This window comes from Pogoniulus pusillus, chromosome 11 (assembly GCF_015220805.1).
Source record: "Pogoniulus pusillus isolate bPogPus1 chromosome 11, bPogPus1.pri, whole genome shotgun sequence".
NCBI lineage: Eukaryota > Metazoa > Chordata > Aves > Piciformes > Lybiidae > Pogoniulus > Pogoniulus pusillus.
Genome location: NC_087274.1, coordinates 2,455,975 through 2,467,705, shown reverse-complemented (window position 1 = coordinate 2,467,705; position 11,731 = coordinate 2,455,975). Strand labels below are relative to the sequence as shown.

The 11,731-nt window shown below is 41.7% G+C and overlaps 1 protein-coding gene across 8 annotated transcripts; it reads right to left on the bottom strand.

Annotated features, from left to right (window-relative positions):
• On the bottom strand, positions 1-11,656 carry ZNF207 (zinc finger protein 207). 8 transcript variants are annotated; one of them, XM_064150556.1, is made up of 13 exons: positions 11,473-11,656; positions 9,845-9,971; positions 9,298-9,436; positions 8,579-8,749; positions 7,850-7,925; positions 7,320-7,367; positions 5,336-5,406; positions 4,091-4,251; positions 3,236-3,328; positions 1,808-2,050; positions 926-1,088; positions 566-749; positions 1-344 (listed from the first exon to the last, which is right to left on the bottom strand). In XM_064150556.1, the coding sequence occupies exons 1-12, from the start codon at positions 11,511-11,513 to the stop codon at positions 589-591; spliced, it is 1,494 nt and encodes a 497-aa protein (XP_064006626.1). In that variant the 5' UTR covers positions 11,514-11,656; the 3' UTR covers positions 1-344; positions 566-588. The 8 variants fall into 8 exon arrangements, with proteins under 8 accessions (XP_064006626.1, XP_064006625.1, XP_064006627.1 ...); XM_064150555.1 differs by having other exon boundaries at positions 1-749; positions 11,473-11,655; XM_064150557.1 differs by having other exon boundaries at positions 1-749; positions 8,579-8,746; positions 11,473-11,654.
• Positions 11,657-11,731: the final 75 nt, after the last annotated feature.

Below are 11,731 nucleotides of genomic sequence, written 5' to 3'. Positions count from 1 at the left end.
TAAATTTTTCTCTCCTTTTATTACAATGAAGTTTATAACGGTACAGAAAAGTCACACGACCTTAGTGGGTCAGTTACTTAAACCCTGGAACAGGAGGAACTCTAAATACATTAAATATTGTTACAAGTTCAGACTTAAATGTACAAGTAGTTGGGAACAGTTACAGCCCTCACCAAACTGTGTTGGGGACGTGAAGTCCAACAGCACTTGAAGTGCTGTGAAGGCATCATTTCACAAATAGCAACATAATGTCACAGAACTTGCCTTTAAGGTGGTATGTTCATGTAATTCCAGCGCCTTCACAATTTAACGAACCATATTTACTATACTTCACTTCTAAAAACCTAGATGAAACATGAAAAAGAAGCCATACAGTATAAATTGCAACATCAGGAAAAGTTCCTGTTATTATTCCAAATAATTTTTCCCATGTAAAATAAGAATGTCCAATAGCTTCTTGCATGTGGGAAGATACTTATTTTTTTTAAAGTCACAATGAAGCCTTAATTGACGGAAGCTCGGCTATATTAACAGCACAAGATGAGAAAAGGTTTAATCTCCAAACCTATTAGAGCGTGGATAGTAGCATCAGTAGCGGCCACCTTGCGACATTACAGGAGGTCTCATTCCCATTGGAGGTCGAGGCGGTCCACTTTGGTAAGGGGGCACCATCGGAGGTCCCTGACCGTATGGAGGCATCGCTCCAGGAAGATAACCTGGCATGCCCTGGTGATGAGCACCATACTGACCTACAAATAGGACATTTGAGATGCAAAGAAGAGGGTTTTTAAAAAGAAGGGCAGAAGTTGTACTTTATGAAAAGCTTCACCCCCCGCCAGTATCTGCCACTTCAAGGTTTTCTTAGAGGAGCTTACAGGAAAGCCAAATACATTCAAGAGAAGAAAGCTGGGAAACTTAAGATTACCATGAGGTGGCATGGGAGGTCTCATTCCTTGTTGTTGGGGAGGAATTCCTGGTTGTGGTGGCATCATACCTCCAATTGGTCCAACTGGTGGATTACCCAAGGAAGCTTGTCCCGGTCGAGGAAGATTACGCTGGTATTTAGGCAACTGTGCCCTTCTCTCTTCCTAAAACCAGGAACAGACAATCACCACAACACACCATAAGACTAATAAAACTCAGAAAAAAGTAAACCAAAAGTAGAGCAAAATGATTGCAACTACTAAACTGTTTCAACTACCTTCAAAGTTCAAAGACTGATACCAGTAACATTACACAGTAGAACTTGGATTTTTCTCCCTCCCCCCAAAGTTACAGCATTAACACTGGCCAGTTTGGCACTCTGCACATAAGACAGGCTCTCCTCCTCCCTCAGCTAACAACGTCTTCTCCTGGTAACAAGGGGAGACAAAAAAGCCAAATACAAATCTAAAGATACCTGAACTGAAATAAAGGTTCATTCGCTTTATCCATAAATTCCCTGTTTATGGGAGTTGTATCAGAGACTCAACCTGTTAAGTCTCCAGCCCTACATTCACTAGCACTACTTAACCTGACCTTGAAGTCAGATGCAAAAAACAACAACTTCTATTTTACACTGAGTAATCTCCTACCACCAACAAAAATAGGGCTCAGATCTGCAGCAAGTTCATTGCAGTAAGCCAGTCATCGCTTTGCAACTGAAGAAGTTACCCGGAGGCATGGCTCTGCTACATGAATTCTGCACCATCGGCACTCTCAGTTATTAAAATACACATAGTACACAGCACAGAAGAAATACTACTGAATCAGCCATATCAGCATAAATTGCATTTTTCATTAAGACAATGAAAACATTTTAACTTACCAGTGATATATCCTCATCTGGATGGATCAACTTACTGGTTGCACTGGTTGTTGTGAGGGTAGCTGGCTTACTTGTAATAGATGTGGCTGGCTTAGCTGCAGTACTGTTTGTGGTGCTAGTGGTTGAGGCCGTAGACTGTGTGTAAGCAGGGAATGTAGGTTTAGGGGGCTCGGTTGTTGTTGCAGGTGTAGAATTCAAGGGTTTGAAATCAGTACCAACTGGGCCTGGCACAGCTGCTGCAGCCTGTGAAACACAGAGGTGAATTAATATATATTTCTCAAGGTGAAAGAAAACTTAAATGATGTCTGTTAGACCACTGAAACCTTCCAGTGAGATACATAATCAAAACAAGCTTGACAAAAGTAAATGTTTAGCCTTATTGCATACTACAGCAACTGAAAACAAGACAAAATAAAACCCAGTATACACATATACACACACACAGAGGAAAGTCTAAAAATCTGCAGGTCAAAAGCCACAAATAATTAAAAAAAGTAAAAAATCCAAAAGAAATAGTAACAAAGTCCTCCCACTATCAAAATTCTTATCTCAAATACTGTCTAGTAAATGTCGAAACCTTTCCTGAATCACTGTTTCATTAAGAGCCTGTAAATACGAATTTCACTCTGAATTATTAGCATACTTCAGCAACCACTAGAGTACAGCTTACACTGTTAACTGTTCATTAAAATCTGGTATTTAAGAGATGTTTTACTTAAACATTCAAGAAATCTCTATTGTGTCAGGGTTTTTAAGTGTTTTCTCTACAGAAGCACTGCAAAATCTTCCAAGTACTGTGCCTTTCTACAGATCTCTGATCTCACTTGTGATTCAACAGTCTGAAGGCAGACACGAGATCCACTACAGATTCCAGCATCTCATCTTTCCTTTTTTTTCCTGAATCAAAACAGCTAAAGAAAGTTTGCTTTACCAAGTGCTCTCGGAAGACACAGCAATTTCCAAAGCAAGTTTTAGTCGACAGAATGCTTCTGTCTTCAGTCATTTCGTATCTACATTCATCCTAACTTTCCAATCAAAACAAAGTATTTCCATTTTTTGCATGTTAATGCATATTACAAAATTCCTTATGTGATGATGCACCATTTAAACAACAAACTAAAAAGCCTTCACCATGCATCAAGCTAACCACTGCCCACTGAAACGCATTTAACTGCTTTCATGCTTTTTTAACCCTTTAGAACCAGGATGTAACATTTTGTTCTTTCGCACTAAGAGAAATTGGGCGAGAGGCTTATTTCTAAGTAAGATGCAACTCACAATCAAGAACTCTGCAGTTTCATCAGCTAGACATAATCAGGAACTGAACAGAAATTATCTGGAGATGTTTAGTCAATTTTAGGTGTTATAGAACGGTCCAAAGGGTTAAGTGGCAAAGCAATTTGGTTTTAATTGTGACTTCCTGCGTACTTGTGCTGTGCTAGGAAACAGAGCGTTAGAAGATGCTGACAGACTTTCTGAATTGGAGGAAGCTGCACTTGAGCTTGTGACAGGTGTCCCCATCTGTAGCATAAAAGAAAGGAAACAGTGAAAAGTCTCCAAACAAATGGGTGGAAAGTATCGAGATGCAAGGATTTCTTATGCTAAGTCCTCTCTTACAACAGGACTGTGGTTTTCTAAACAAGTATTTTCCCTGCAGAAGTCCCAAATGCAAACAGTACACTGCAAAGGTTTCTGCAACATACGTAAGAGCAAGTAAGAACTTCAGGACTTAGCATGAGTGCAATCAAAGGGTAGAGGACACAAGCCACTATCAATTCCCCACCTCCTCCCCCAAAAAAACATTTAAATGAGTTATTAATACTTCCTAACTTACTCCTTAACTTTTAACAGTAAAAAATATAAGATAAATTAGTCCACCTATGGGTAGAGAGGCCATTACAACAAGAACTGGAGAGGAAGCTCATATCAAGATTGGTCTGCTGGAAATTTTAGGTAAAGCTCTGTCATCCAGACTCCCATAGCTAAGAGACCCCTTCACCCACCCAAAACACCCTTACAAATGACAAACTAAAGGGATAAGAAGTGTTTTGGCTATTTCTTCCTTCCCCACAAGCTCACAGAGCTTCTGTGTGGTTTCATGGCTGTTTTAAGAAACACAAATGAATCTTTTAAAAATTCATTCAAGTTCAACTTAAGAATCAACATGAGCAAGAAACTTAAGCAGTCATTTCTTGGGCCTCCTCAATAACAAAGAGCAGGGACTGCTGGCACAGCAGTATCTGGATGATGCAAGACCAGATAACAGGCTATGAGATACCTTACCTGCCCTGCGCTTGGGAAGAGTGGTTTAGTAACTGGAGGCTGAGGGGTGGGTGCCACTGCTGCAGGAGCTGGGGGCCTGTTGAGAACGCCAGGTGCTGTAACAGGCTGTGCTTGTGTCATCGGAGGCATCCCAGGACGAGGACCAACTGGTGGTGGCATGCCTGCAGACCACAACAAAGTGGTAACAGGTCAGGCTGCAGGTAGAATCCCTTACAGTATTCTCTTCAGTGTTCCTTCGAGGAAAGTCTCCCCAAGGAAGGTGAATTTTTAAGACAACAATAAAATAGAACACAACAAAGGGTCTTGCCAGCAGTCACCAATGTTCGTGCACAGGTTGTTACCTCAAACACTTCATAACAATACTGAACTGTCTTTACTACTAAAGCTTCAATGAAGAAGTTTAGCATCTCAAGAAATCACTGCAACTACTGCAGTAACTTTTCCCAACACAGGGCTGCCATGCTGCCAAGCACCTGGATCAACTGTTACAAAACCCAGCTGATTTTGTGGCCATTCCCAAAGGGATCAGAGCTCTGACCAGCTTTGCTGTGGGTCCTTAACACAGTGAACAGTGACACGAGGCTACTTTCTCTAGCCTGTCACCACAACACATGTGCTTCATACACGTGGGGCACTAGGAGACCTTCAGCCATGGGAAATGAGCGGCTCACAGGGGTTCCATCATACTCCTGTGCAGGGTAACTCAGCTTAGGTAACTGTCCTAGCAGGCTATCTTCTACTCCAGTGAGAAATATGGGCAAGCTAGTACAGCTCAAGTCATCATGCACAGATGCTGGTCAGCTGGAATACCCTGAGGACCTAAGGCTCAACAGTAAGCTCAAGAAACATCCCTTCAAGATATGGTTAAGAGACTAAAATTCTAGTCAGATTCTTCACACAACAGGTTCATCACTTGAGTACATCACCAACATCAATTTCTCCTTTCCCACATTTTCCATCATTACAATTTTCCAGCTGCAGCATACACCAAAAAACCCAAAACGCCACAATAAAACAGAGAAAGTGCACCAAAGAAGAAACTATGGTACCTTTACAATGGTACCAAACACAAACTACTACTTATATTCAAAAGTCAGAAATCAGCCCTTTCAGCTGTAGCCATCAGTCCACACCAATGTGGTGGCCTGAGCCTGCACATTCATTATAAAAATCCTACATCTCAGTGCAAATAAATAAAAATAATGTAGCTCTCACCATAGCATGAGTTCAACAATCCTGACCTACCTGGTGGCATACCAGGCATAAGAGGTGGTATTCCAGGCCCAGGAGGCATCATTCCACCCATTGGCATCATCCTAACGAACAGAAAATGAGCACTGGTATCAATACTCATGACAAACTGTTAACACGACTGGCACATAACCTGTATTTGATAGAAAATTATGGTAAATGACTGCAAGCAGCTCTCAGAGGCAATTCAAAACCACAGTCTGAAAAATTTTCCCGCAAAAATCCCCCAAACAAACAAGAATAAAATATCAGAAACAGAAAAATCCAAGGAAACTCTCAAACTCTTTTTACTGGAACTCTAATTCCTCAAGCTTTTACTTCCACTATTATCAGAACTGGTGTATCTTGAAATCTATCTCAGGCTGTTTCAGCAGTGCTACAAGAACTTGATCTTAGCACACTTGGGAGAATTGGGAATTAGGAAAACTAGCTAACTCAAATCACACTAAAACTGTTGTACTCCTACTACTCCTTTCCAACACCACAAATCTACTTGTGCTTATAGCACACTCATATTATTTTAACTTATCTTCCTTCCTCTAGTGAATGGGAAACAACCCAAATCTGTAAATACTCCCCATATTAAAGAGAGAAAAGTGGGATTTAAATATTTTTTTGTCAAATGAGAAGCCTTTATTAATATAGTTCCCATCTAAACTATAGCTACCACCTTTAATATAATTCCTCTTGCACAGAAGTGCAGTTCCATCAAAACCCCCATCTCTCTCCAGCATTAAGTGCTTTTAAATTAGGTAGCTAGAGGTGAGTATGCATGATTTGGTTACAGGGAACAAACTTAAGAGTAGCTTAGTTTTCCTTCAATTCTTCCAGATGCTCTAGTTTGGATGGGGTAAAGGACTGCTGATGACTTAAGTCAGCAAGGGAAACAGATACGCAGCAGCCAAGCACACACTGCTAAGAAGCAGTCTCCATCTGACAAAGTCGAGGCATGTGCACCAGTGCTTGTTTCAAATCCAAAACATCACCATGAAGAGAGCTCTCATTCTGCAGACTGCTCGCCAGTCTTGCTTTCATTTACAACTTGCCTACCACTGCTACAAACCAATAACCAACCCAGAAGCAGCAATGGCTGGAAACGTAGCACCATCACCCCTCTGTAGGCTTAATGGTTGGAAAGGAGAGTCAGTCACACTTTAACACCATCTGTTAGACCACCCAAAAATGTGCTGGATGCTCACTACCTGCTGCCACCAGAAATACGACTGAGAAACTGCAGGGATAGGGTTGTCACGCTAAAGCCAAAGCTGCTTCCTACATCCTAGTTCTCCTCTGCTCAGTTTTAAAGACAAGACCATCAAGATGAGTAAGCAAAAGTCACAAAACTCACATTAAACTATGTAGAAGTTTAATGCAACAGCCCCTCTTCTCCCTAAAACTTCACCCAAACAGAAGTGCAGTGAATTTTTGGCCATTTCTGTGTTTTACTAGATTATACTACCTTCACCTAAACAAAGAGTTTGAGGACTAAGAATCTGCAAACTGGAAAAAACTCTTTTCACTTTCCACCCTGAAAATTAGTCACAATGAACATCCAACAAGATGTTCCATTGAGACATGATTTTTAAATTTCAAGCTTATTTAAATGACTTGTATGTCTCAAAAACAACCTCTCACCTCAGTGAACTGCAAAAGTTAGGAACAAAGTGCCTGCAGAGTGTCCTACAGTGAAAAAGACGGAGCACAGAGAGCTGTGCTCTGGTTCAGAGGCAGCATGCCCCTAAGGGTCTATTTTGTTAACATTCTGTAGGATGCATTTCTCCTAACACTTTTGTAACAATCAATTTCAACAAAGCACAAAAACTGCAGCTATTACACAATAAGAAAGCCTAACAACAGTTTCCCCAAATTCTTAAGCAACAATCAAGAGATTTTCAGCAAGACAATTTCAAGCTTATAAAGAACATGACAGAAAATGGCATAATGAATGTACCTAGAATTACATTAATGAGATGCTTACATGTTTCCACCACAAAATGACTGCATGTATTTTCTCTGTTGATGTAATCTGTGAAAATTTATGACAAAATCAAAAATCTAACTGTGATTTTTCAAACACATTGTGATAGGGCATGGTGTCAATCCCAAACAAGCATAAAAACAACATCTTTTGCTCAAAATACATGAAAACTTTAAACTATGCAGCTGGTTTTTTTTTCCTGTTAGGTTGATGACTGATAACCAAATGCACAATATATGTGCAACACACAAAGGAACAGTGGTTCTCAGACGGCTCTAAACCAACACAAGAATAATTTAATTACAGTACTACTCAATAACATTAGAAAAGCAACATACTTCATATACTTTATAAACTCACAATTTGGCCCCATTTTTAATGTTGGTTTACAGCCATTCAGTTTTTTGGTTAGTCTTAATGAAAAGGTTAGAGAGTTCAGACGTTCCTAATTCAAATTAGCTTTATTTTGCCTGTGGCGACTTTAAATACACAGTATGAAGATAGAAGAGGAAGTATTCCTTGCTACTTACCCGGGTGGCATTCCAGGCATAACTGGAGGCATTCCAGGCATCATAGGTGGAACACCTGCCATTAACGGTGGTATGCCTTGAAAGGAAATGAACACTTAATCACAGTCACTAACGAGTCTCATCTAATAAATTTAGACTGGATAAATGCATTACAGGAAGCTCCAGAAGATCGGGTACTGAAATAACATTGCTTACAAATAATGCAATACAAAAGATTACCTGCAAATCTGACCTAAAGTTTATTGCTCTCAATCCTACAAGACAGTGTAAGTTTTCTTATTAGTCTCCAAAAGAGGCCTTGTCATTACAGACAATGTGGGATCAGTTTACACTCACTGCCATTGACCATAATTATTTCCTTAATCTATCCATGGCCTGTGCCTGGACTGCCTGGTCTGTGTCAGCAGATTCTAGATATATGGTACTTTTTCAGCCCCATTTCCAAAATCCTCCTACAAAACACAGTTGGTAAACTTATGTTTAAAGTATTAACCTAACCACGTTCCTTCAGTCTAGGGGCAAGAATTAGTATCTTAATCTACTGCAAACAAAACTGAGTGCACACAAACGTGAATGGAGAAAGAAAATGAAACCGCTTATGTGTGCCTCACAAAACTATTCTGTGACCTCAAACAGCCTGTGTTAGGAAAGACGGATTATCCACCATACAAGCAGCAATCTGTGCTCCTCCTCAGCTGTTCAGCAGCATAGCTTCTAGCACCATCTCACCTGGAGGCATCCCTGGGGCACCTGGCACAGGAGGCAAACCTGGTTGTGCCATCGGGGGAATGTACCCTTGCTGCGGCTGAACTTGCTGGGGTTGAAATGAAGTTGAAGCTGCAGATTCATCATCTTCATACTCATCAGAATCATCTTGCTGTTTCTTTTTCTGGCTTTCTGCTGGACAGTACAAGGTATATGGTCAAACTGAAGGCAAATCATATTCTACATAATTCTAGGGTGTTTCATCTGGAATTAAAATAATTAACATTCAAATCTTAGCTGCATGTTCAAAAATCCACAGAATTTACAAGGAAGAGTGTCTGGGCCTACCTCTGTGTACAGCTAAAGAAGGGGAGGAAAGCAACTCAAACTGTCCCACTGATAAATGGGGATCTTCCCCCATGTCAGTCCAGAATAAACCAAAGTATGTTTAAACAGGAAAGACAACTAAGTATCTGGGCATCATCAGGTTCGTATCATCCCTTTTCTTCTTTTACTCTCAAAACTAAAACCACCATCCCAATATTTGCTAGGTAACCATTACAGCTGCACTGGCATACAGCTACTTTTGGACAGGAAAAGAACACCACCTCTCAACCTTTTACATGACAGGGAAAACATCCAGAGCTGCAGCTTGAGAATCTGAGAGGCAAGACCTGCATCATACAGCTTGGTACTGGTGTAAGACTAGGAAAATAACAGCTAGGTAGGGAGATATGCTTTACCCTGAGTTTTTTGTTCAAGTAACCGCCTCCGTTCCTCCATATCTTTCTCTGGAATGCCCTCCATGCCATAGATTTCCAGTTCAATGTCTGTTCTTCCAGGAATAGCATTAGGAACAGCATCTATTGTTTCTTTGTGTACCTAAAAAAGTTAAAATATTAAAAATAAAAATTCCTGATGAGCACAGTGCAGGCTGCATTCTATGTGCTTTCAGACAGTTTGAAAACAAAAAAGCAAAATTCTTGATGGGAAGAATCTCTCTGCCCAAGAATTGTCTTAATACGTGCTTTCTCATCACTGCTAGTTACTACTAGCTTCTAAAGTCTGTTTGTGTTTAACTTTCAGCCACCAAGACAATACAATCCACTTACTCCAGAGATCTTTACTGCACACTCTGACACAGCAGGACTCCTGCTCTGCAAACAGACCACTGCTGTTTTTTTCTCAGTTTTTAAGGCTCTGGAAGCTCCAAAATTCCACCTCTTTAAACTAGAAATTCCAATTCTAGATACTCTTAATAAAAGCTTATTTAAGCATAAAACTTCTTACCTGCATGCAATGTATAGCTAAACCAGGTCCTGTATACAGTTTCTTATGACATATATGGCATTTAAAGTGCTTTGCCTTTTGATGCTGTATGAGGATTTTTTCATCATCAAAATCCCTGTTACAATACCTGTAGAAGACTGTTAAGGAAAGATTTAAAGCTGAAAAGTGACTTCCTATAGAACATTATGCTAATTAGCATCACTGATTTTTCCAAGGGCAAGAAAAATGCACAGGAAGCATCTCCAAGCATTCAAAGCGTGACAAATACTTCATGTATATCTGAAATCCAACCTCCCTCTCACACCATCCAGCACTTCCCTCTTCAAACAGGTACAAAACTGGCAAAATGTGTGTACAGAGTCAGAGTGACATTTTTTTATTCCATATTCTTTGACATATGCTTTTCAAGTCCTGGTTACGTCTGAGCAGACTCATTCCTTCAATGCATACGCATAGACTAAAGCATAAAAGGAGAAATAGACTTGAAATCCACAAAAAGGAAGCGACCCGTAAATACTTACAATCTAAGTGCCTATTTACTAACAAGCATTACTACCTGACATCTACAAAAGAGAACAAAGCTTTTAGTTAGAAACTCCATTCCCTTTGCAAATATCCAGCTACCAATTATTACGACACTGCATAATTTGCTGCAGCCATTAAAAGAACTATCTAGTTTTAGGCAGAAAGATTTTACGTGAAGAACTTTCTGGGCATCTGTGAGTCAAGAAGCAAACTGCAATTTCCTTTCTGCAGGTCAGCATCTCCACAAGTACTTCAACATACATCTTCCGAAGCGAGAAATAAAAACACCTTTGTTACTTATTAGCTGCTCCTCATTCACATGATCTGTCTCTTGCTTCCACCGAAACTCATACATTAACAGCTAAAATAGAAGCGCAGACACCTTGCAACATAAAACGGTAAAACAGCACAGAATAACTTAATAAATTCCTTTAGTAAACAATTTTAGATCGGGCAGAAGCATTTTAAAGTTGCAACCATTCCTCAATAAAAAACGGATTGTGAATTACTTTAGAGAAAAATCCACTCGTACTTCTGGACACTGAAAAACTGTATATGCCTCTGATGTGGCAACTGAAAAGCTGAAAGCTCACCCCTCAAGTTTTCAACAAGGCTTTTAACCACATCCAACTCACTTCTTGAATAAACGTACGGATCAGAGGCAGTTTCTTTCTGCTAACCTATTTCCCCCACATGCCCCGGGTGGGATCGCCCCTCGTTTTCCCCACGACCCCAGCAATGCTGCCTGGCCACGAGAGCAGCAGAGGCATCAGGCCAGAGAAGCCGCGGCCTGCCCTGGCCTTACGGACCGGGCGCCAGGAAAAGGCCTCGGCCGAAGGCGGGAGCGGTGAGCTAGGCCGCGCGGGAGAAAGGGAAGGGAGCTGAGGGAGGGCACAGGCCAGGCCCCATCCGCGCGCTGAGAGCACAGAACCATCACAGAACCAAGCAGTAATGGGGGCGAAGGGAATAAAAGAGCTGCGACCCAGAAGGGCTAAAAGGCGAAGGGAAAATGGGATAGGACAGGACAGAGACTCGACCCGACTAGGCCGCTCCCCTCCCCCGCCCAGCTTCCCGCATCTGCCTCGTCCCACACAGAAGGATACCAGCACCAAGGCTTCAGCTGCTTCTTCTTCTTACGGCCCATGGCAGCGACGCCTTCGACCTACGCAGCAAGGAGGCAGCTGAGCTCTGCCTGAACCGCAACGCCCGCACCGAGCTCCTGCCGGGGCCAGCAAGGGGGACACAAAATGGCGCCGCCGCCGCCGAGCTCCCAGCCTGCACCGCGGCGGGAGAGGCGTGCCACGCGGCGGGGCCCGGATGTCCCGTGGGGCCGCGCGCGCGGCCGCGGCTGCCTTTGTGCGG

Bases quoted from the DNA above. Each gene is read 5' to 3' on its own strand.
- ZNF207 (XM_064150556.1), bottom strand. From the start codon at position 11,513: ATGGGCCGTAAGAAGAAGAAGCAGCTGAAGCCTTGGTGCTG. The intron at 9,972-11,472 runs GTATCCTTCTGT...AGTCTTCTACAG, and splicing joins CAGCTGAAGCCTTGGTGCTG to GTATTGTAACAGGGATTTTG. The intron at 4,252-5,335 runs GTAGGTCAGGAT...TGTGGTCTGCAG, and splicing joins TATGCCTGGTATGCCACCAG to GCATGCCACCACCAGTTGGT.